Genomic DNA, 20,565 nt, shown 5'->3' on the forward strand with positions numbered 1-20,565 from the left:
GTTGAAGAATTCCTCCAGTACAGTGTGAGTAATCGCTGCCCTGAGATCAAGAAGCTCTTTTCGGTCATGAGACACAGTGGCCGAAACATTATGTACAACATAAGTTAAAACACACAAAAAAAAAAAAACATACCGTAACCAATTGTGCTATTGTATCATAAAACGGCTGCCATCGCCATCGGCGCCATTATCACCAGGAGACAGAAGTCTTTACAGCAATTCAACAAGTATTGTTTCATTCTTGTAGTTTGAACAGTTGGAACAGACCATGTAGTTAGTTAAGACATAGTGACCATTCAACCATGACACATGTTTTTCCCGCTCCCAATGTTCTTTATTACCTTTGATCAAAAACACTCAGACCAAAAAGCACATAAATGACATTTTCATGCATGTATATGATTTGCCTGTCATACATGATACATACATGAAACAGAGTGCATTGGCAACTCATGTCTAATTGAAACCAGTCAGTCAGCAAATCAATCGTCAAGTCATCTCATTCCCAGGCAATTCCACCCAAATTGCGCAAAAAGCCTGGTGGACCAACGTGTTAAACTTGGCCTCCGTTAGCCAATACAGAAAGACCTGGAGAAACTCCAGGTGCATGGGAGTCAACTTAATATACCAACCAATCATCTCCCATAATACCTCCCCCATACGCTAACACACCACAAGCAGAGCCTTGCCTTTCACAAGTGTTATTCTCTCAAACAAAATGCCCCTTTACCCAGTAAGGCCAAAATTGAATAGTTGATGTACCAGCCTTACATACGCAATAGCCTGGGGACAAGGTTAGTCAGTCAGAAAACAGTCAGTCAGGCACTTTATGTAAGTGAACTAAGGCCTTTCTCTCCGTCTCAACCGTACACATCTCAATTAAAACCTCAAATCTGTTTCTAAAAGCAAATCAAACTATTCAGCCCCCATGGAACTGTAGCAGTCAAACACAGGGAAGCTTCACTTTTAATTTTTAAAAAGCTGCACTGCACTCCCCCTCTCTCCTCTATTTAGTCCAGTCGTTGCTGCGTTTGTGTCGTGGGCGGAATTTCCTCTGTGGGCCACTTATCTCTTCAGAGGGGAGGGAGGAGGCAGACCCCTCAGGCTCATTAGTCCACCCTTTGGGGGAGTAACGAGGAAGAACAGGGAAAGGGGGAGGGCAACGAATTCTCCTTTCGCCTTCGTAGTGGGAGGACCTCCAGTCCTCCCATCCCCTCCTGTCTTCCTCTGGTGGGTAGGGCCTCCTCCAGTTGTTCTGTGGCTGGGGGGGTCTCCATTGGTAGTTGTTGAAGTGAGGAGGATGGGGGAGAAGGCTCGGGTGGGGAGGCCACATGCCATAAGGAGGCAGAGGAGGGGGGAAGCCGTGAGTCTGGTGGTTCATACCCCTCTGGTGGAGAGGCCTGTAGAGAGAGCGAGAGCAGAACCGGCAGACCAAACTTCAACATATGGAGTGAATTCGGGAAGTATTCAGACCCCTTGACCTGTTCCACATTTTGTTGTTACAGCATTATTCTAAAATAATAACTTATTATAAACTTAAATATCACATTTACATTATTAGTATTCAGACAATTTACTCAGTACTTTGTTGAAGCACCTTTGGCGACAATGAAAGCCTAGAGTCTGTGGTATGAAGCTACAAGCTTGGTACACCTGTATTTGGAGCGCTTCTCCCATTCTTCTCCGCAGATCCTCTCAAGCTGTGTCAGGTTGGATGGGGAGCGTCGTTGCAGAGCCATTTAAAGGTCTCTCTACAGATGTTCGATCATGTTTAAGTCTGAGCTCTAGCTGGGCCACACAAGGACATTCAAAGACTTGTCCCGAAGCCACTCCTGCGTCGTCTTTGCTTAGGGATGTTGTCCTGCTGGTAGGTGAACCTTCGCCCCCCAGTCTGAAGTCCTGAGCACCCTGGAGCAGGTTTTCGTCAAGCATCTCTGTACTTCGCTCCATTCATCTTTGCCTTGATCCTGACGAGACTCCAAGTCCCTGCCACAGCACGATGCTGCCACCACCATGCTTCACCGTAGGGATGGTGCCAGGTTTCCCCCAGATGTGACACTTGGAATCAGGCCAAGCTTGGTTTCATCAGACCAGAGAATCTGGTTTCTCATGGTCTTAGTCCTTCAGGTGTCTTTTGGCAAACTCCAATAAGGCTGTCAGGTGCCTTTTACCGAGGAGTGGCTTCCGCCTGGCCACTACTATGGTGGAGTAGGGCAGAGATGGTTGTCCTTCTGGAAGGTTCTCCAATCTCTACAGAGGAACTCTAGAGCTCTGTCAGAGTGACCATTGGATTCTTGGTCCCTTGCCTGACCAAAGCCCTTCTCCCCCAATAGCTCAGTTAGGCCAGGCGGCCAGCTCTAGGAAGTCTTAGTCATTCCAAGCTTCGTCCATTTACGAATGATGGTCACTGTTTGTCAGGGGCTTCAATACTGCAGACACTTTTTTGGTACCCTTCCTAAGATCTGTGCCTCGACACAATCCTGTATCGGAGCTCTACGGACAACTCATTCGACCTCATGGCTTGGTTTTCGCTCTGACATGCAATGTCAACTGTGGGACCTTATATAGACAGGTGTGTCCGCCTATCCAAATCATGTCAAATCAATTGAATTTACCACAGATGGACTCCAATCAAGTTGTAGAAACATCTCATGGATGGTCAACGGAAACAGGATGCACCTGAGCTCAATTGCAAATCTCATTGCAAAGGGTCTGAATACTATAGTTGAAGTCGGAAGTTTACATACACATCAGCCAAATACATTTTAAAAATCAGTTTTTCACAATTCCTGACATTCAATCCAGGTAAAAATTCCCTGTCTTAGGTGAGTTAGGATCACCACTTTATTTTAAGAATGTGACATGTCAGAATAATAGTAGAGAATGACTTATTTCAGCTTTCATTTCTTTCATCACATTCCCAATGGGTCAGAAGTTCACATACACGCAATTAGTATTTGGTAGCATTGCCTTTTAAACAATTTTACTTGGGTCAAATGTTTCAGGTAGCCTTCCACAAGCTTCCCACAATAAGTTGGGTGAATTTTGGCCCATTCCTCCTGACAGAGCTGCTATAACTGAGTCAGGTTTGTAGGCCTCCTTGCTCGCACACGCTTTTTCAGTTCTGCCCACACATTTTCTTTAGGATTGAGGTCAGGCCTTTCTGATGGCCACTCCAATCCCTGGACTTTGTTGTTAAGCCATTTTGCCACAACTTTGGAAGTATGCTTGGGGTCATTGTCCATTTGGAAGACCCATATGCAAACAAGCTTTAACTTCCTGACTGATGTCTTGAGATGTTGCTTTAAAATATCCACAACATTTTACTTCATGATGCCATTTATTTTGTGAAGTGCACCAGTCCCTCCTACAGCAAAGCAACCCCACAACATGATGCTTCCACCCCTGTACTTCACGGTTGGGATGGTGTCCTTCGGCTTGCTAGCCTCCCCCTTTTTCCTCCAAACATAAATGGTCATTATGGCCAAACAGTTCTATTTTTGTTTCATCGGACCAGAGGACATTTCTTCAAAAAGGACATTGTCCCCATGTGCAGTTGCAAACCGTAGTCTGGCTTTTTTTTAATGGCGGTTTTGGAGCAGTGGCATCTTCCTTGCTGAGCGGACTTCAGGTTATGTCCTTATAGGATTTGTTTTACTGTGGATATAGATACTTTTGTACCTGTTTCCTCCAGCATCTTCACAAAGTCCTTTGCTGTTGTTCTGGGATTGATTTGCACTTCTCGCACCAAAGTACGTTAATCTCTAGGAGACACAACACGTCTCCTTCCTGAGCAGTATGACGGCTGCGTGGTCCCATGGTGTTAATACTTGCATACTATTGTTTGTACAGATGAACGTAGGACCTTCAGGCATTTGGAAATTGCTCCCAAGGATGAACCAGACATGTGGAGGTCTTGGCTGATTTCTTTTGATTTTCCCATGATGCCAAGCAAAGAGGCACTGAGTTTGAAGGTAGGCCTTGAAATACATCCACAGGTACACCTCCAATTGACTCAAATGATGTCAATTAGCCTATCAGAAGCTTCTAAAGCCATGACATCATTTTCTGGAATTCTCCAAGCTGTTTAAAGGCACAGTCAACTTAGTGTATGTAAACTTCTGACTGGAATTGTGATACAGTGAATTATAAGTTAAATAATCTGTCTGTAAACAATTGTTGGAACAATTACTTGTGTCATGCAATGTAGATGTCCTAACTGACTTCCCAAAACTATAGATTGTTAACAAGAAATTTGTGGAGTGGTTGAAAAACAGGTCAATGACTCCAACCTAAGTGTGTGTAAACTTCCGACTTCAACTGTACATGTAAATAAGGTATCTGGTTTCAAAAATGTCTAAATACCTGCTCTCGCTTTGAAATGATGGGGTGTTATGTGTAGATTGATATATTTCATCAATTGTAGAATAAGGCTGTAACTTCACATTTTGGGGGAAAAAGTCAAGGGATCTGAATACTTTATGATAGTACTGTATGTAGACATACCTGTATGTCTATAAGGGTTAGAGGTGATAGTACTGTATGTAGACATACCTGTATGTCTATAAGGGTTAGAGGTGATAGTACTGTATGTAGACATACCTGTATGTCTATAAGGGTTAGAGGTGATAGTACTGTATGTAGACATACCTGTATGTCTATAAGGGTTAGAGGTGATAGTACTGTATGTAGACATACCTGTATGTCTATAAGGGTTAGAGGTGATAGTACTGTATGTAGACATACCTGTATGTCTATAAGGGTTAGAGGTGATAGTACTGTATGTAGACATACCTGTATGTCTATAAGGGTTAGAGGTGATAGTACTGTATGTAGACATACCTGTATGTCTATAAGGGTTAGAGGTGATAGTACTGTATGTAGACATACCTGTATGTCTATAAGGGTTAGAGGTGATAGTACTGTATGTAGACATACCTGTATGTCTATAAGGGTTAGAGGTGATAGTACTGTATGTAGACATACCTGTATGTCTATAAGGGTTAGAGGTGATAGTACTGTATGTAGACATACCTGTATGTCTATAAGGGTTAGAGGTGATAGTACTGTATGTAGACATACCTGTATGTCTATAAGGGTTAGAGGTGATAGTACTGTATGTAGACATACCTGTATGTCTATAAGGGTTAGAGGTGATAGTACTGTATGTAGACATACCTGTATGTCTATAAGGGTTAGAGGTGATAGTACTGTATGTAGACATACCTGTATGTCTATAAGGGTTAGAGGTGATAGTACTGTATGTAGACATACCTGTATGTCTATAAGGGTTAGAGGTGATAGTACTGTATGTAGACATACCTGTATGTCTATAAGGGTTAGAGGTGATAGTACTGTATGTAGACATACCTGTATGTCTATAAGGGTTAGAGGTGATAGTACTGTATGTAGACATACCTGTATGTCTATAAGGGTTAGAGGTGATAGTACTGTATGTAGACATACCTGTATGTCTATAAGGGTTAGAGGTGATAGTACTGTATGTAGACATACCTGTATGTCTATAAGGGTTAGAGGTGATAGTACTGTATGTAGACATACCTGTATGTCTATAAGGGTTAGAGGTGATAGTACTGTATGTAGACATACCTGTATGTCTATAAGGGTTAGAGGTGATAGTACTGTATGTAGACATACCTGTATGTCTATAAGGGTTAGAGGTGATAGTACTGTATGTAGACATACCTGTATGTCTATAAGGGTTAGAGGTGATAGTACTGTATGTAGACATACCTGTATGTCTATAAGGGTTAGAAGTGATAGTACTGTATGTAGACATACCTGTATGTCTATAAGGGTTAGAGGTGATAGTACTGTATGTAGACATACCTGTATGTCTATAAGGGTTAGAGGTGATAGTACTGTATGTAGACATACCTGTATGTCTATAAGGGTTAGAGGTGATAGTACTGTATGTAGACATACCTGTATGTCTATAAGGGTTAGAGGTGATAGTACTGTATGTAGACATACCTGTATGTCTATAAGGGTTAGAGGTGATATACAGGTATGTCTACATACAGTACTATCACCTCTAACCCTTATAGACATACAGGTATGTCTACATACAGTACTGTCTATAAGGGTTAGAGGTGATAGTACTGTATGTAGACATACCTGTATGTCTATAAGGGTTAGAGGTGATAGTACTGTATGTAGACATACCTGTATGTCTATAAGGGTTAGAGGTGATAGTACTGTATGTAGACATACCTGTATGTCTATAAGGGTTAGAGGTGATAGTACTGTATGTAGACATACCTGTATGTCTATAAGGGTTAGAGGACAAGGTGCTTACACAAATTGGTTGTAGTCATGCCTGTCGTAATGTCTGTCGCGGTCAGGAGAGTCGAGAATGTTATGACGACTGCCAGAGCGGCCTCTGATTGGCTCCTGCTCCGACTCCTCCATCCCATCATTACTGCAGAGGGAGGGAGGAGGGATGGATGAATAAAAGTATGGATGGACAGAGACAACAATAGAGAGACCGACCGATCAACCAACAGAGACACAAATTACCTTCTCTTTGGCCCAGTCTGTAGGTCTTTCAGGTAGTTCTCTCTTTCTATGGGGTGACCCCGCGAAGAGTTAAACACTGGAATAACACATAGAAAATACATTACACACATGCATGTGTGCACACAATTTTTGAATGAGGTTCAGTACTCACACTCCACAGCCTCTTTAGGATCGATCCCATCTACATCTATCAGATACCTGAAAAGGAGAGAGTGAGAAGAGGAAAAGAAAGATGTAGGTTACAAACTAAGCACATGTAGAATCTACCAGAAACTCCACAAAATCTGCTGAAAGCTCCTTACCTACAGACCAGGTAGCCTGTCCTGTTGAGCCCATGAGTGCAGTGTACTCCGATCAGCTTATCTTTGAAAGAGAAAGATAATAAATAAGTTTACATTATCGTGTATTTCTGCTGATGTGTTGACGATTAACTAACAAGACACAGACAATCAGTTTCACGAACCACAAGTGAGGGTGTGGATGTGTGTGTGTGGTGTGTGACTGACCGTTGTGTGTGTTGTCTCGTAGGAACCCGCGGACGGCACGTTTGAAGCTAAGGATTGTGGGGTCACTGGGAACTTCATGACCAGCTGTGAAAATCTTCAGGTAGAACACGGAGTCTGGAAGGTCCTACACACACACACACACAAACTACACTAGACTACACAGTAAGTGATTGTGTGTGTATGTGTGTGTGTGTGTGCGTACCTCAGGTTTGTAGTAGCGCGTAGTAAAGGTGAGGTCTATAATCAGTCCCAGCTCCTGTCCATCTTTCTCCATAGTCTGCATCAGCTCCCATGGACCAAACGCCTGCGAACGTTCAACATGACGACACAGGGACTGGAACACACACACACAGTTATTAGCCTAGTAACTACTAACACTCCTAGCTACCAGGGGTGTACCATTATTCGGACTCCGTTGCAAAACGTTTCGTCTGTTGCAAAAATGTTTTGCAACAGAAATAATTTACTCCAAACGGAAAACATTTTGCAACAAACAACATTTTCTATTTGACATATTCAGGTAGGTCCCACACCGTTTTGTTTGCATCCTAGAGTAAAAGGTTTCTGTTGCAAAACGTTTTGCAACGGAATCTGAATGACAAATACATCCCAGTATACCTATTACAAACCCCAAGGCCACTAACACCAACCCTGTAACCCAGTGCTTAATCTCTTTTGGACAGACTCGCATAATGGTAGGCCTTCATTGTAAAATAAGAATTTGATCTTAACTGACTTGCCTAGTTAAATTAAATAAAACATAACATTGAGCAGCTGACACAATTCCGCTAGATTCTAGTTCTGGGTTTCCTAACTACCCAGTGCTTGACAACACACCAGGGGGACACACAGCGAAGTCACTGAAATCCATGTATTTCACATCAAGTACATCGTGGAGTTGAGTGACTTAACACACACACACACACAGCTCTTGACTGTTACCGGTTTCAGAGGGACTTTAAAAGCGATGAACCGCGTCCCAGATATAATCTTCCCTACGGCCTGGTAGTCTCCCCATCTGTAGGAGAGATTGCAGGACATCAATATGACAGTCTAGAATCCCGTCTACATTACTATTTGAGGTCCAGCTCTGGGGGCTAACATTAGCATTAAATAGTTAACCGTTTAAACAGTGGCTATTTACCTGTCCGGTATCCCGTTTTTCTTGTGAGGAGGCATCTTTTTCTTGGGTTCACCTTTGGATAACAGTTAACATCACTTATACAATCAACATGATCTGCAATAAAAAAAAAAATATATGTATTAGCCACTAGCAGCAAAACCAAAGTATGTCTACGTTAGCTATCCAATTATATCGACAACACAGACGTATTGCGAAAGGTATCACAAAAGTCTGGGCGGTCGACGGAGGATTAGCCAGCGCTAGCTAACTACGTTAGTTCCCAAGGCACATTTTTCACGTCAACAATTTCCTTACTCACCCAGTCAAATATTAACTCTTCTCAACAGTTAACATGAACCGTGTTTCATTTGACCTGAAAACAGAAGTCAATGTATTCAACCGAAAGCAAGTTAGCATGAATCGCATTCCACCTTTCAGATGCCGCGTTTGGATGACGTAAGGAGAGTCTAGTGTATCTTGCGGTCTCTGTTCTCCCCTAGTGGTTTGGATGTGTTATGGCAGGAGAGGAACCCCAATTTAAACCTGAATACAAGCATAGTAGATATTGCTAGACCAATTTTGACACGGTCTTTCTAAAGCACCATTGGGTTGTCAGTCAGTTGTCTGTAGTGATACCGGAGCACCGAGGCCGGCGGCGAACTCGCTAAGCAGCTGAATTCGAAGCAGTGTGCGGGGTGGCGGACGCGTTTTTCGCTTTATCAAAATGACGTCATCAACGACATCCGAAGCTTCATTTAATCACGTGATTTTTCAACCCTTGTGTAGCAAAATGCGGGATCCCGGCTGGTTTTGCCATGGTTCCGGTGTTTTCTTCCGAGTCCAAGCTGCTTTCTAACGCCGACTTCTACTGTACACCGTACTCACAAATATAATTAGGATGTTGTGCCAATAGGTTCACCTGACTGGTAGACCGGTAGCTTAGCCGGTAGAGTCGGGAACTATAACGGTTCTATACTATAGTATAGTCTATACTAGTATAGTCTATACTATAGAACAGTTAGAGACGTAACGGTGTGAGGTTGAAGGCACTCTATTTTGCAAATTGTTTTATGTGAAACCATACTTTCTGCAGTGTGTTCATATAATGTGTTTTACTAAGTCTAGTGTAAGATTCGGTCTTAAGCACCCTAATTAATGCAATAGGTTCCGTTTTAGAAAAATAGTCAACTTGAAGGCAGACAGGATGTAGACATGCTATTCCAATCTATTATAGGCTATTACAATTTAAAGTGCCTTTATTGGCATGGGAAACATATGTTTACATATTTACAAGTGAAATAGATCATTAACAAAAGTGAAATAAACAGTACAAATATGTAACAGTAAACGTTACACTTACACAAGTTCCAAACGAATAAAGACATTTCAAATGTCATATATCTATATACAGTGTTGTAATGATGTGCAAATAGTAAAAGTACAAAAGGGAAAATAAATAAACATAAATATAGGTGTTTGTTTTTCACTGGTTGCCCTTTTCTTGTGGCAACAGGTCACACAGCTTGCTGCTGTGATTGCACACTGGCATTTCACCCAATAGATATGGGAGTTTATCAAAATTGGAGGTCTGTGTAATATGAGGGAAACGTGTCTCTAATATGGTCATACATTTGGCAGGATATTAGGAAGTGCAGCTCAATTTCCACCTCATTTTGTGGGCAGTGTGCGCATATTTATTTAACCTTTAATTAAGGCAAGTCAGTTAAGAACAAATTCTTATTTAAAATGATGGCTTACCAAAAGGCCTCCTGCGGGGACGGGAGCTGGGATCAAACATAACATATATAAATATAGGACAAAACACATATCACGACAAGAGAGACAATACAACACTACATAAAGAGAGACCTAAGACAACATAGTCTTCTCTTGAGAGCCATGTCTGCAGTCGGTGGCCTTTCTCAATAGCAAGTCTATGCTCACTGAGTCTGTACATTGTCAAAGGTTTCCTTAATTTTGGGTCAGTCACAGTGGTCAGGTATTGTGACACTATGTACTCTGTTTAGGGCCAAAGAGCGTCCTGTTTTGCTCTGTTTAAAAAAGATATATATTTCCAATGCGTCAAGTAATTATCTTTTTGTTTTCTCATGATTTGGTTGGGTCTATATGTGTTGCTGTCCTGGACCTCTGTGGGGTCTGTTTGTGAACAGAGCCCCAAGACCACCTTGCTTAGGGGGGGCTCTTCTCCAGGTTAATTTCTCTGTAGGTGATGGCTTTGTTATGGAAGGTTTGGTAATCAATTCCTTTTAGGTGGTTGTAGAATTTAACAGCTCTTTTCTGGATTTTGATAATTAGTGGGTATCGGCCTAATTCTGCTCTGCATGTATTATTTGGTGTTTTACATTGTACACAGAGGATATTTTTGGCAGAATTCTGCATGCAGAGTCTTGATTTGGTGTTTGTCCCATTTTGTGAATTCTTGGTCGGTGAACGGACCCCAGTCCTCACAACCATAAAGGACAATGGGTTCTATAACTGATTCAAGTCATTTTAGACAAATCCTAATTGGTATGTCGAATTTCATGTTCCTTTTGATGGCATAGAAGGCCCTTCTTGCTTTGTCTCTCACATCGTTCACAGCTTTGTGGAAGTTACCTGTGGCGCTGATGTTTAGGCCAAGGTATGTACAGTGTTTTGTGTGCTCTAGGCTAGCACAACAGTGTCTAGATGGAATTTGTATTTGTGGTCCTGGCAACTGGACCTTTTTTGGAACACCATTATTTTTGTCTTACTGAGATTTACTGTCAGGGCCCAGGTCTGACAGAATCTGTGCAGAAGATCTAGGTGCTGCTCTCGGCCCTCCTTGGTTGGGGAGAAAAGCACCAGATCATCAGCAAACAATAGATATTTGACTTCAGATTCTAGTAGGGTGAGGCCGGGTACTGCAGACCATTCTAGTGCCCTCAACAATTCGTTGGTATATATATTGAAGAGGGTGGAGCTTAAGCTGGCCCTGTGGAAAGAAATGTGTGTGTTTTTTACCCATTTTAATCGCACACTTGTTGTTTGTGTACTTGGATTTTATCATGTCTATAATAGTTTTCCCCCAACACCACTTTCCATCAATTTGTATAGCAGGCCCTTATGTCAAATTGAGTCAAAAGCGTTTTTGAAATCAAGAAAGCATGAGAAGACTTTGCCTTTGTTTTGGTTTGTATGTTTGTCAATTAGAGTGGCAGGTAGCCTAGTGGTTAGAGCGTTGGGCCAGTAACCGTAAATGTTGCTAAATCGAATCCCCGAGCTGACAAGGTACAAATCTGTCATTCTGCCCCTGATCAAGGCGGTTAACCCACTGTTCCTAGGCCGTCATTGTAAATAGAATTTGTTCTTAACTGACTTGCCTAGTTAAATAAAGTTTTTTTTTTTTTTAAGTGTGTGCAGGATGAATATGTGGTCTGTTGTACGGTAATTTGGTAACACAGATAATGAACCTCCCAGTAACGATCAGTTTTTTCGGGCAAGCGCCGAAGCCTTCAGAGAGCCTTGGGATCCCATTACTGTTAGTATGTGTCTGCTCCAGGCAGGTGTGTATGTCTGTCAGTCAGTCATCCGGGCTGTGTTAAGTTCATGTGGCGATTATTATGTGGCGCTCACAACAGCTCCTCCTCTGACGTCACACACTAAGGAAATTACCTCGATAACAGCATTTTTCAGAAGTTAAATGCAACAACAAAACATTATTTGTGAAAAACAATATATTAATATGGTTTTTAACACTACAATTTGCGGCGTTCTCAAGTTGAAAGCACGTGAATGCACACAACTCTTTGCTCCCAGTTTACTAGTACTTTCTGAGTATCCCACTTGAACACAGCATTAGTTATTGACTCCTAACCTTGAATTGAGTACTCAGACCCATCCCTAACAATAAGTAAAAATAAGATAAAGACAGTAGTCTGGTCTTTGTGGTTCCTCCCCTGTGTGTAGGTGAAAACAAATACTTTAAATGTTCAGGCAAGTGATCATAATCTTTGGGCAACACCTCAAAAATCCTGACCTGCCTGATGGGCATGTGCCTTTCAGACTTTGGTTTAATGTCAATCCCTGCAGTGATGTGATTTCTCAGAACCCTTTACCCCTATTCATATAATGTGACCTTTTAAGTCCCAAGTCATTGTGAAAGTGAAGCTACTGATGATAGTCTGTCCAGCAAGCCCTGTAAAAATGATAGATGAGCTGGTAATGAATTGCTATTGAATGTAAAAGGTGGGTAAGTCCAGAGATGAGCTAGCACATGTTTTACTGAGCTGGCATTCCCAGTAGACAGCAAAGAGGAATGGAGGAGGGAAGGAGGAATGAATGTAGAAAATAACAGGTAATACCAGGAACTGTGATGCAACAGCATGCGATCGTGACATTTTGCCAACAACCACCCAGGTGTGTTAGTGTTGAGGGCGTGGCTGTAGTCGGTAGCCTTCCTGTCTGCCAGTTGGAACAGCTGCAGTATAAAATACATATGCACACATGAACCGGACACTCTCCGACATTACACTGACTGACACACAGCTCAGGTGGATGCTGGTGGTCTATTCAGGTAGGTTTTTACCTGTTGGACCTTACCCCATAAGGGACTCACTTCATTCAGTGCTCTGATCCACACTCTGTCTATTACATTGGACTTGTGTCGCGCTTTGTGCACAATATAGTGGTATATTTGTCACAGACTCTGACATAAACACCCAGAGAGCAAGCAGGGGAAGACAGGAGCACGGACACACTCCCAAGGGATAGGTAGAAATCTTGAGAGGAACCAGACTGCAACAACGTGACTGGGCCGTTGGTCTCTATATATTTGGACATGCCGCTGTGGAGAAGGACAAATGCTGGCGATGAGGAGTGCAACCGGGCCGTGCTGGTCTCCGAGTCAAACTTTGACCACGGGGTACCACTGGGCAGAAGGCCGGGGGCAGAGAAAGACACCAAGAGACTCCACGGTGCCTTGACCAGACTGGGCTACAGGGTGGACATTCACATGGATCTTAACGCTCAGGAGATTTACACACTCTTCAAGACAGGTAACACACATCTTATACACACACCCCTGCTACAAATCAGCTCCAAAACAATAATAAATACTTTATAACCTGGTTTTATCAATGTTATCAAACTTATCAGAGTTGCTACATAATGTTATCAATTAGGGGATGGTCACGGAGTCCGCCGCAGCCCAGCACACAAAGCAATGGAAAACGTATACACACACATACAAACACACGTATCATGTTCTCTAATCCAAAAGTCCTAAAAGTCTATGAAGGTCTCAGATTCTGGGAGGAATCGTTAACTGTTCGTCTCCTGAAAACAGCCCAACCCTCAAGATCCTTCGGAGTCAACACTGATTGATCTTGTTTTAACACCAGAGAAATATGTTAAATGTTGTTATTTTACTGCTGCTCTTTAATTATTTGTTACTTTATCTCTTACTGTTTTTTAGGTATTTAAAAAAAAACTGCATTGTTGGTTAAGGGCTTGTAAGTAAGCATTTCACTGTAAGGTCTACACCTGTTGTATTCGGCGCGTGTGACAGATAACATTTGATTTGATTTGATTCTACTGGTGTCTTTGCCCAAGACGTTAATGACCATTGCCCAGTTGTTTGTGTTAGAGATGTGAGAATACAAAAATCTAAGCCTTGTGTCATGACAAATAGGAACTTTAAAAACCACAGCGAATATACTTTTTTACAGGATCTTTATTTTAGTGAGCTTGATTGTATTTCAGCTTTCCCTGAACCTGATTGAGCTTTGAGCCTTTTTGCAGATGTCTTCAATGCTATTGTGGATAATCATGCTCCCTTTAAAAAATTAAGGGTTAAAGGTAGTTTGACTTCCTGGTGCACTCCGGAATTATCAGAAGTCATTCATAAAAGAGATAAGGCTTGGGTCAAGGCCAGAAACACAGGCTTAGGCCCAGACTGGCAAGCTTTTAAGCAACTGAGGAATCATTGTGTAAAAAAAATCAGAAAGGCAAAATCTGATTAGTAAGTAACTGTGCTTTCAGATTGTAATGGGAACCCGGCTAAATTCTGGAAAACTGTAAAAATTCCTTAATAGTTCTAGTTCCCCCTCTCTGCCACAACAAATTAATTCAGACTCTGGCTTCATTACAACAACAACAAAAATGTCATAATTGAATCACCATTTTATTTGGGCTATCTCTTTGAAAATAACTTCTTAGCCTATTCACAATGATATTATGCTGGATGCTGATAGCCAGTGCTTTTCTTTTTGTTTATTTACAGAAAGGGAACTCCTGGATGCTTTGCTAGCAAATAGACAACAAGAAATCTATAGGAGCTGGAGCTGACCAATTTGGATCCTGGTCTGCTTCATTGTGCAGCGCCCATCATCGTTGGTTCAATAACCCACCGTTTTTATTTAACGTTGTTATCAGGAAATATTTCAAATGTATGAGAAATCAGCTCTTGTGCTGCCACTCCATATTTGCGGGGATAGAAGAGATCTTAATCACTATCGCCCCATTTCAATATGTCCTTGTCTAGCTAAGATTCTCGAATCCTTGGTAATTGTACAACTTTGCTAAAAAAAAAATATCGGAGAAATGTATTTTGAACATAAGCCAATCAGGGTTTAGGCCTGGCGTAGCGTTATGACAGCAACCACTTTAATTGTTAATGATCTTGTCAACAGCTTTTGATACTGTTGGTCGTGCTATTTTATTGACTAAGTTGATAGGCCTCGATAGGCCTGAGCTCTGACGCCTGTTCATGGTTTCATGATTATCTTATTGACAGAACTCTGGCCATCGAGATTTATGCGGTTTAGTCTGAATTTCTAGTCCATAAAGGTGTACTACAGGGGTCAGTTTTGGGACCTGTTCTCTATTTATATTAACATCATACGTCAATCTGTTACATTTCATCTATATGCGGACGATAGTATTATGTATGTTATTTCCTGACTGTTGGTCTGGCTGTGTCTAAACTACAGTCAGGTTTTATAGCTGATTTAAAACTTGTGCTTAATATGGGCAAGTCTATATTCATGTTGTTTTTAAATTCTCATAAGAACGTTTCAAATTACTTACATGTTCTCTCATTAGATGGTTCTCCGATTGAATGAATCCCGCGTATAAATACTTAGGCACTTGTATTTGTATGTGTTTGACATTTAGAAAACATATAGATGAGCTGGTTAAGGAGCTAAGATTTGAAGTTGGCTTTGTCTACAGAAACAGATCATGCCTTTCTCTAAGCAGGTAGGAAGCAGATCATTCAGTCAACCTTTTGATCTGTTCTTGATTATGGTGATGTTATTTATCAAAGGGCAGCTGCTCCTACTCTTAAACCTTTGGATGCCACCACCCATAGTGCCCTTCGTTTTGTTTACAGGTGACAGTTTCGATACCCATCGCTGTATCCTGTATCAAAACGTTGGCTTAACTTCGCTAAAGACCTGTAGATCTCTACATTACTCCCAGGTGAAGCTGGTTGAGAGAATGCCCAGAGTGTGCACAGCTGTCATCAAGGCAAAAGGGAAGAATCTCAAATGTTTTGTTTAACACATTTTCTGGTTACTACTTATGTGCTATTTCATAGTTTTGATGTCTTCATTATTATTCTACAATGTATAAAATTGTGAAAACATAGAAAAACCCTTGAATGAGTAGGTGTGACCAAACTTTTGACTGGTACTGTATACTGAACAAAAATACAAATGTAACATAAAATAATTTCAAAGATTTGACTGAGTAGCCATTTGATTAACTGTTTAGCAGTCTAATACAGTGCCTTGCGAAAGTATTCGGCCCCCTTGAACTTTGCGACCTTTTGCCACATTTCAGGCTTCAAACAAAAAGATATAAAACTGTATTTTTTTGTGAAGAATCAACAACAAGTGGGACACAATCATGACATTTATTGGATATTTCAAACTTTTTTAACAAATCAAAAACTGAAAAATTGGGCGTGCAAAATTATTCAGCCCCCTTAAGTTAATACTTTGTAGCACCACCTTTTGCTGCCATTACAGCTGTAAGTCGCTTGGGGTATGTCTCTATCCGTTTTGCACATCGAGAGACTGACATTTTTTCCCATTCCTCCGCTCGAGCTCAGTGAGGTTGGATGGAGAGCATTTGTGAACAGCAGTTTTCAGTTCTTTCCACAGATTCTCGATTGGATTCAGGTCTGGACTTTGACTTGGCCATTCTAACACCTGGAGATGTTTATTTTTGAACCATTCCATTGTAGATTTTGCTTTATGTTTTGGATCAATGTCTTGTTGGAAGACAAATCTCCGTCCCAGTCTCAGGTCTTTTGCAGACTCCATCAGGTTTTCTTCCAGAATGGTCCTGTATTTGGCTCCATCCATCTTCCCATCAATTTTAACCATCTTCCCTGTCCCTGCTGAAGAAAAGCAGGCCCAAACCATGATGCTGCCACCACCATGTTTGACAGTGGGGATGGTGTGTTCAGGGTGATGCGCTGTGTTGCTTTTACGCCAAACATAACGTTTTGTATTGTTGCCAAAAAGTTCAATTTTGGTTTCATCTGACCAGAGCACCTTCTTCCACATGTTTGGTGTGTCTCCCAGGTGGCTTGTGGCAAACTTTAAACGACACTTTTTATGGATATCTTTAAGAAATGGCTTTCTTCTTGCCACTCTTCCATAAAGGCCAGATTTGTGCAATATACGACTGATTGTTGTCCTATGGACAGAGTCTCCCACCTCAGCTGTAGATCTCTGCAGTTCATCCAGAGTGATCATGGGCCTCTTGGCTGCATCTCTGATCAGTCTTCTCCTTGTATGAGCTGAAAGTTTAGAGGGACGGCCAGGTCTTGGTAGATTTGCAGTGGTCTGATACTCCTTCCATTTCAATATTATCGCTTGCACAGTGCTCCTTGGGATGTTTAAAGCTTGGGAAATCTTTTTGTATCCAAATCCGGCTTTAAACTTCTTCACAACAGTATCTCGGACCTGCCTGGTGTGTTCCTTGTTCTTCATGGTGCTCTCTGCGCTTTTAACGGACCTCTGAGACTATCACAGTGCAGGTGCATTTATACGGAGACTTGATTACACACAGGTCTAATGTTATCATCATTAGTCATTTAGGTCAACATTGGATCATTCAGAGATCCTCACTGAACTTCTGGAGAGAGTTTGCTGCACTGACAGTAAAGGGGCTGAATAATTTTGCATGCCCAATTTTTCAGTTTTTGATTTGTTAAAAAAAGTTTGAAATATCCAATAAATGTCGTTCCACTTCATGATTGTGTCCCACTTGTTGTTGATTCTTCACAAAAAAATACAGTTTTATATCTTTATGTTTGAAGCCTGAAATGTGGCAAAAGGTCGCAAAGTTCAAGGGGGCCGAATACTTTCGCAAGGCACTGTAGCTTCGGTGTAGAAGCTGTTGAGGAGCCTTTTGGACCTAGACTTGGAACTCCCGTAATGCTTGCTGTGTGGTAGCAGAGAGAACAGTCTGTGACTAGGGTGGCTGGAGTCTTTGAAAATGTTTAGGGCTTTCCTCTGACACCGCCTGGTATAGAGGTCCTGGATGGCAGGAAGCTTGGTCCCAGTGATGTACTGGGCCGGACGCACTACCCTCTGTAGCGCCTTGTGGTTGGATGCCAAGCAGTTGCCATACCAAGCAGTGATGCAACCTGTCAGGATGCTCTCGATGGTGCAACTGTAGAACTCATTGAGGATCTGAGGACCCATGCCAAATCTTTTCAGTCTCCTGAGGGGGAATAGGCATTGTCGTGCCCTCTTCATGACTCTTGGTGTGTTTGGACCATGATAGTTTGTTATTGATGTGGACACCAAGGAACTTGAAGCTCTCGATCCGCTCCACTACTGCCCTGTCGATGTGAATGGGCTACAGACGTGAGTGCTACTGGGCGGTAGTCATTTAGGCAGGTTGCCTTGGCATTCTTAGGCACAGGGACTATGGCGGTCTGCTTGAAACAGGTAGGTATTACAGACTCGGTCAGCGAGAGGTTGAAAATGTCAGTGAAGACACTTGCCAGTTGGCCAATGCAGCCACTGAGTATGTATCCTGGTTACCCTTTGTAATCCATAATAGTTTGCAAGCCCTGCCACATCCGAAGAGCGTCAGAGCCGGTGTAGAATTCTAGAATTCAATCTTAGTCCTTCATTGACGCTTTGCCGGTTTGATGGTTCGTCGGAGGACATAGCAGGATTTCTTATCAGCATCCGGATTAGTGTTCCGCTCCTTGAGTGGTAGCCCTAGCTCAGTGTGGATGTTGCATCTAATCCATGGCTTCTGGTTGGGATACGTACTGTACGTATGGTCACTGTGGTGACGACGTCGTTGATGCACTTATTGATGAAACCGGTGACTGATGTGGTGTACTCCTCAAAGCCATTGGATGAATCCCGGAACATATTCTATTCTTTTAGATTGCATTATACAGGGTACATTTGTAAATAGACTTAGGTCTCAATATGTCTTCCCTGTCAAAATAAAGGTTAAATAAATATTAGGGAGGGGGGAGGCAGAGGAAAGATACTGTCACTCATTGTTATTTACAGTAAAAACCACTGGAGATGTGAAATATGTAAAGGGCGCAGACAGGATGAAACTATGACACACACACATGCACACAGCGAGAGAGACATAATGTCCTAGTGATGCATTGCACAGTCCCATACACACCTATTTAATAACTACTCTGCAAACACCTGCAGACATGCGCACACTGTGTTGTGCCCTGCAGACAGAAGGATGACTGATGGGTGAGCTAATTGTTAGTTGAAGCAGACTGTTTCGAGGAATCAAGGGCCACCATCGTCACATGCCACAGCAGGAGATAGAATTTTCTAGTTGTCTTTTTTCTGCTAACCGGCTCAGCCAGAAAGCTAGTCTGGTCCTCTCAAGGTTTTTTTTACTTGCCACCGTGCTGCTGCTTGCTCTTAGTGGGTCTAGGCCAATAAAGCATTTTCTGACCCAAAAATGTATAAATGAATACAATTTGATTAATTGATTGATTGCAGAGAGCGAGCAGCCGGTGAAAGAGTGCTTCCTGGCGGTGCTATCATCTCACGGGGAGGAGGGTTGTGTGTTCGGGGCGGACGGAATGCCGGTTAGACTGTCCCACATCTTCTCCTGCTTCAACAACACACACATGGAGGGAAAGATCAAACTGTTCTTCATCCAGGTCAGTACCATCATCACCACACCCACAACAGTGAAGTCAGTCATTCAATCAGTCAGTGATAATAATCAATAGTAATCATCTTTCCCTCTTTCTCTCTCTAGTCGTGTCGTGGGGGTGAGCTGGATGATGGCGTGACAGTGGAGACGGATTCAGCAGGAAGTGACATCATTGAGGACACCTTGTCTCAATACATGTCCATCCCCATGGATACGGCAGTTATGTACGCCACCGCACCAGGTTACGGGGCGTTCATGAACCCTCTGGGGGCCGTCTTCCTCCAGACATTCTGCATCCTATTGGAGGAGGAAGGGGGTGGTGCCCTGGAACTGACACGCCTTCTGACACGCCTTTCCCATCGTGTGGCCTTTTGCTTCGAGGCCAAAGGTCGTCTGCTGGGGGGGAAAAAGGAAATGCCTTGCTTCGTATCACGACTGACCAGAGAGGTGTTCCCATTTGCCGAGCCCGGAAGGAGGGCGTGGCCAATGGACTTTCTGCCGAGTACAACAGACCTCACAAACATATAAGCTGAACCCAAAGCCTTAGTTAGATCTGAAGAGAACGGTCTCTCTCGGATTGTTATGCTTGACTCTTGCTCTGTCAGCTAGTACGGTTGACTTCGAGTGTTGTTGGTCAGAAGGTTGTGTTTGTGGGTCTAGGTTGCGATGGAATTTCATTTGTGTGCATGAAATAAAAATAACATTGTGATGATCAGACATGTGGATGCAGGAACAGATCGGGAGGTGTTGATGGTTTGACCATAGCGTAGATTATCATGGCCCCTTTCCTCAACAAACGAATGCGTCTTAAAATATCCTAGAGGGTGAAAATGGCTAGATATCACTTAGCTTCTGCTGCTATGCTCTTATTTGAAACCATTTAATGTAAGTTGAGTGTGCTAAAAACTACCTTGAGGAAATTGATATTTTTAATTCATTGACTGATATGTTCAAGGTATTTTTTTGTATTGTAACTAAGACAAATTAGATTATTTCTGTTATGGCTCTGACTGGGCTGATACAGTTGATTTATTTTTTATTTCACCTTTATTTAACCAGAACAAGTTCTCATTTGCAACTGCGACCTGGTCAAGATAAAGCATAGCAATTCGACACATACAACAGAGTTACACATGGAATAAACAAAACATACAGTCAATAATACAGTAGAACAAAAGAAAACAAAGTATATATACAGTGAAGTTGAAGATACAGCCAAATATGAGTACCTCTGCTGTA

The 20,565-nt window shown here is 42.2% G+C and overlaps 2 protein-coding genes across 3 annotated transcripts; one reads left to right on the forward strand and one right to left on the reverse strand.

Annotated features, from left to right (window-relative positions):
• Positions 1 to 308: 308 nt before the first annotated feature.
• dusp11 (dual specificity phosphatase 11 (RNA/RNP complex 1-interacting)) lies at positions 309 to 8,917 on the reverse strand. Of its 2 annotated transcripts, none has more exons than XM_020465861.2 (10): positions 8,489 to 8,917; positions 8,191 to 8,283; positions 7,989 to 8,064; positions 7,249 to 7,380; positions 7,047 to 7,170; positions 6,843 to 6,903; positions 6,692 to 6,738; positions 6,541 to 6,616; positions 6,320 to 6,442; positions 309 to 1,400 (listed from the first exon to the last, which is right to left on the reverse strand). In XM_020465861.2, the coding sequence occupies exons 2-10, from the start codon at positions 8,223 to 8,225 to the stop codon at positions 1,007 to 1,009; spliced, it is 1,068 nt and encodes a 355-aa protein (XP_020321450.1). In that variant the 5' UTR covers positions 8,226 to 8,283; positions 8,489 to 8,917; the 3' UTR covers positions 309 to 1,006. The 2 variants fall into 2 exon arrangements, with proteins under 2 accessions (XP_020321450.1, XP_020321451.1); XM_020465862.2 differs by having other exon boundaries at positions 8,191 to 8,242; positions 8,489 to 8,909.
• A 3,728-nt stretch (positions 8,918 to 12,645) lies between these two features.
• Positions 12,646 to 20,345, forward strand: LOC109873559 (caspase-7-like). The gene is made up of 3 exons (XM_020465215.2): positions 12,646 to 13,205; positions 19,167 to 19,330; positions 19,432 to 20,345. Exons 1-3 carry the CDS (start codon positions 12,989 to 12,991, stop codon positions 19,852 to 19,854), a joined length of 804 nt encoding a protein of 267 aa, XP_020320804.1. The 5' UTR covers positions 12,646 to 12,988; the 3' UTR covers positions 19,855 to 20,345.
• The last annotated feature ends 220 nt before the right edge of the window (positions 20,346 to 20,565 follow it).

Source organism: Oncorhynchus kisutch, linkage group LG29 (assembly GCF_002021735.2).
Source record: "Oncorhynchus kisutch isolate 150728-3 linkage group LG29, Okis_V2, whole genome shotgun sequence".
Classification (NCBI taxonomy): Eukaryota; Metazoa; Chordata; class Actinopteri; order Salmoniformes; family Salmonidae; genus Oncorhynchus; species Oncorhynchus kisutch.

Excerpts from the sequence above, each read along its gene's own strand:
- dusp11 (XM_020465861.2), bottom strand. The coding sequence starts at position 8,225 with ATGCCTCCTCACAAGAAAAACGGGATACCGGACAG. Across the intron at positions 7,381-7,988 it reads TTAAAGTCCCTCTGAAACCG|TCCCTGTGTCGTCATGTTGA; the intron begins GTAACAGTCAAG and ends TGTGTGTTCCAG. Across the intron at positions 6,739-6,842 it reads ACAGGCTACCTGGTCTGTAG|GTATCTGATAGATGTAGATG; the intron begins GTAAGGAGCTTT and ends TCTCCTTTTCAG.
- LOC109873559 (XM_020465215.2), top strand. The coding sequence starts at position 12,989 with ATGCCGCTGTGGAGAAGGACAAATGCTGGCGATGAGGAGTGCAACCGG. Across the intron at positions 13,206-19,166 it reads TTACACACTCTTCAAGACAG|AGAGCGAGCAGCCGGTGAAA; the intron begins GTAACACACATC and ends GATTGATTGCAG. Across the intron at positions 19,331-19,431 it reads TCAAACTGTTCTTCATCCAG|TCGTGTCGTGGGGGTGAGCT; the intron begins GTCAGTACCATC and ends TTCTCTCTCTAG.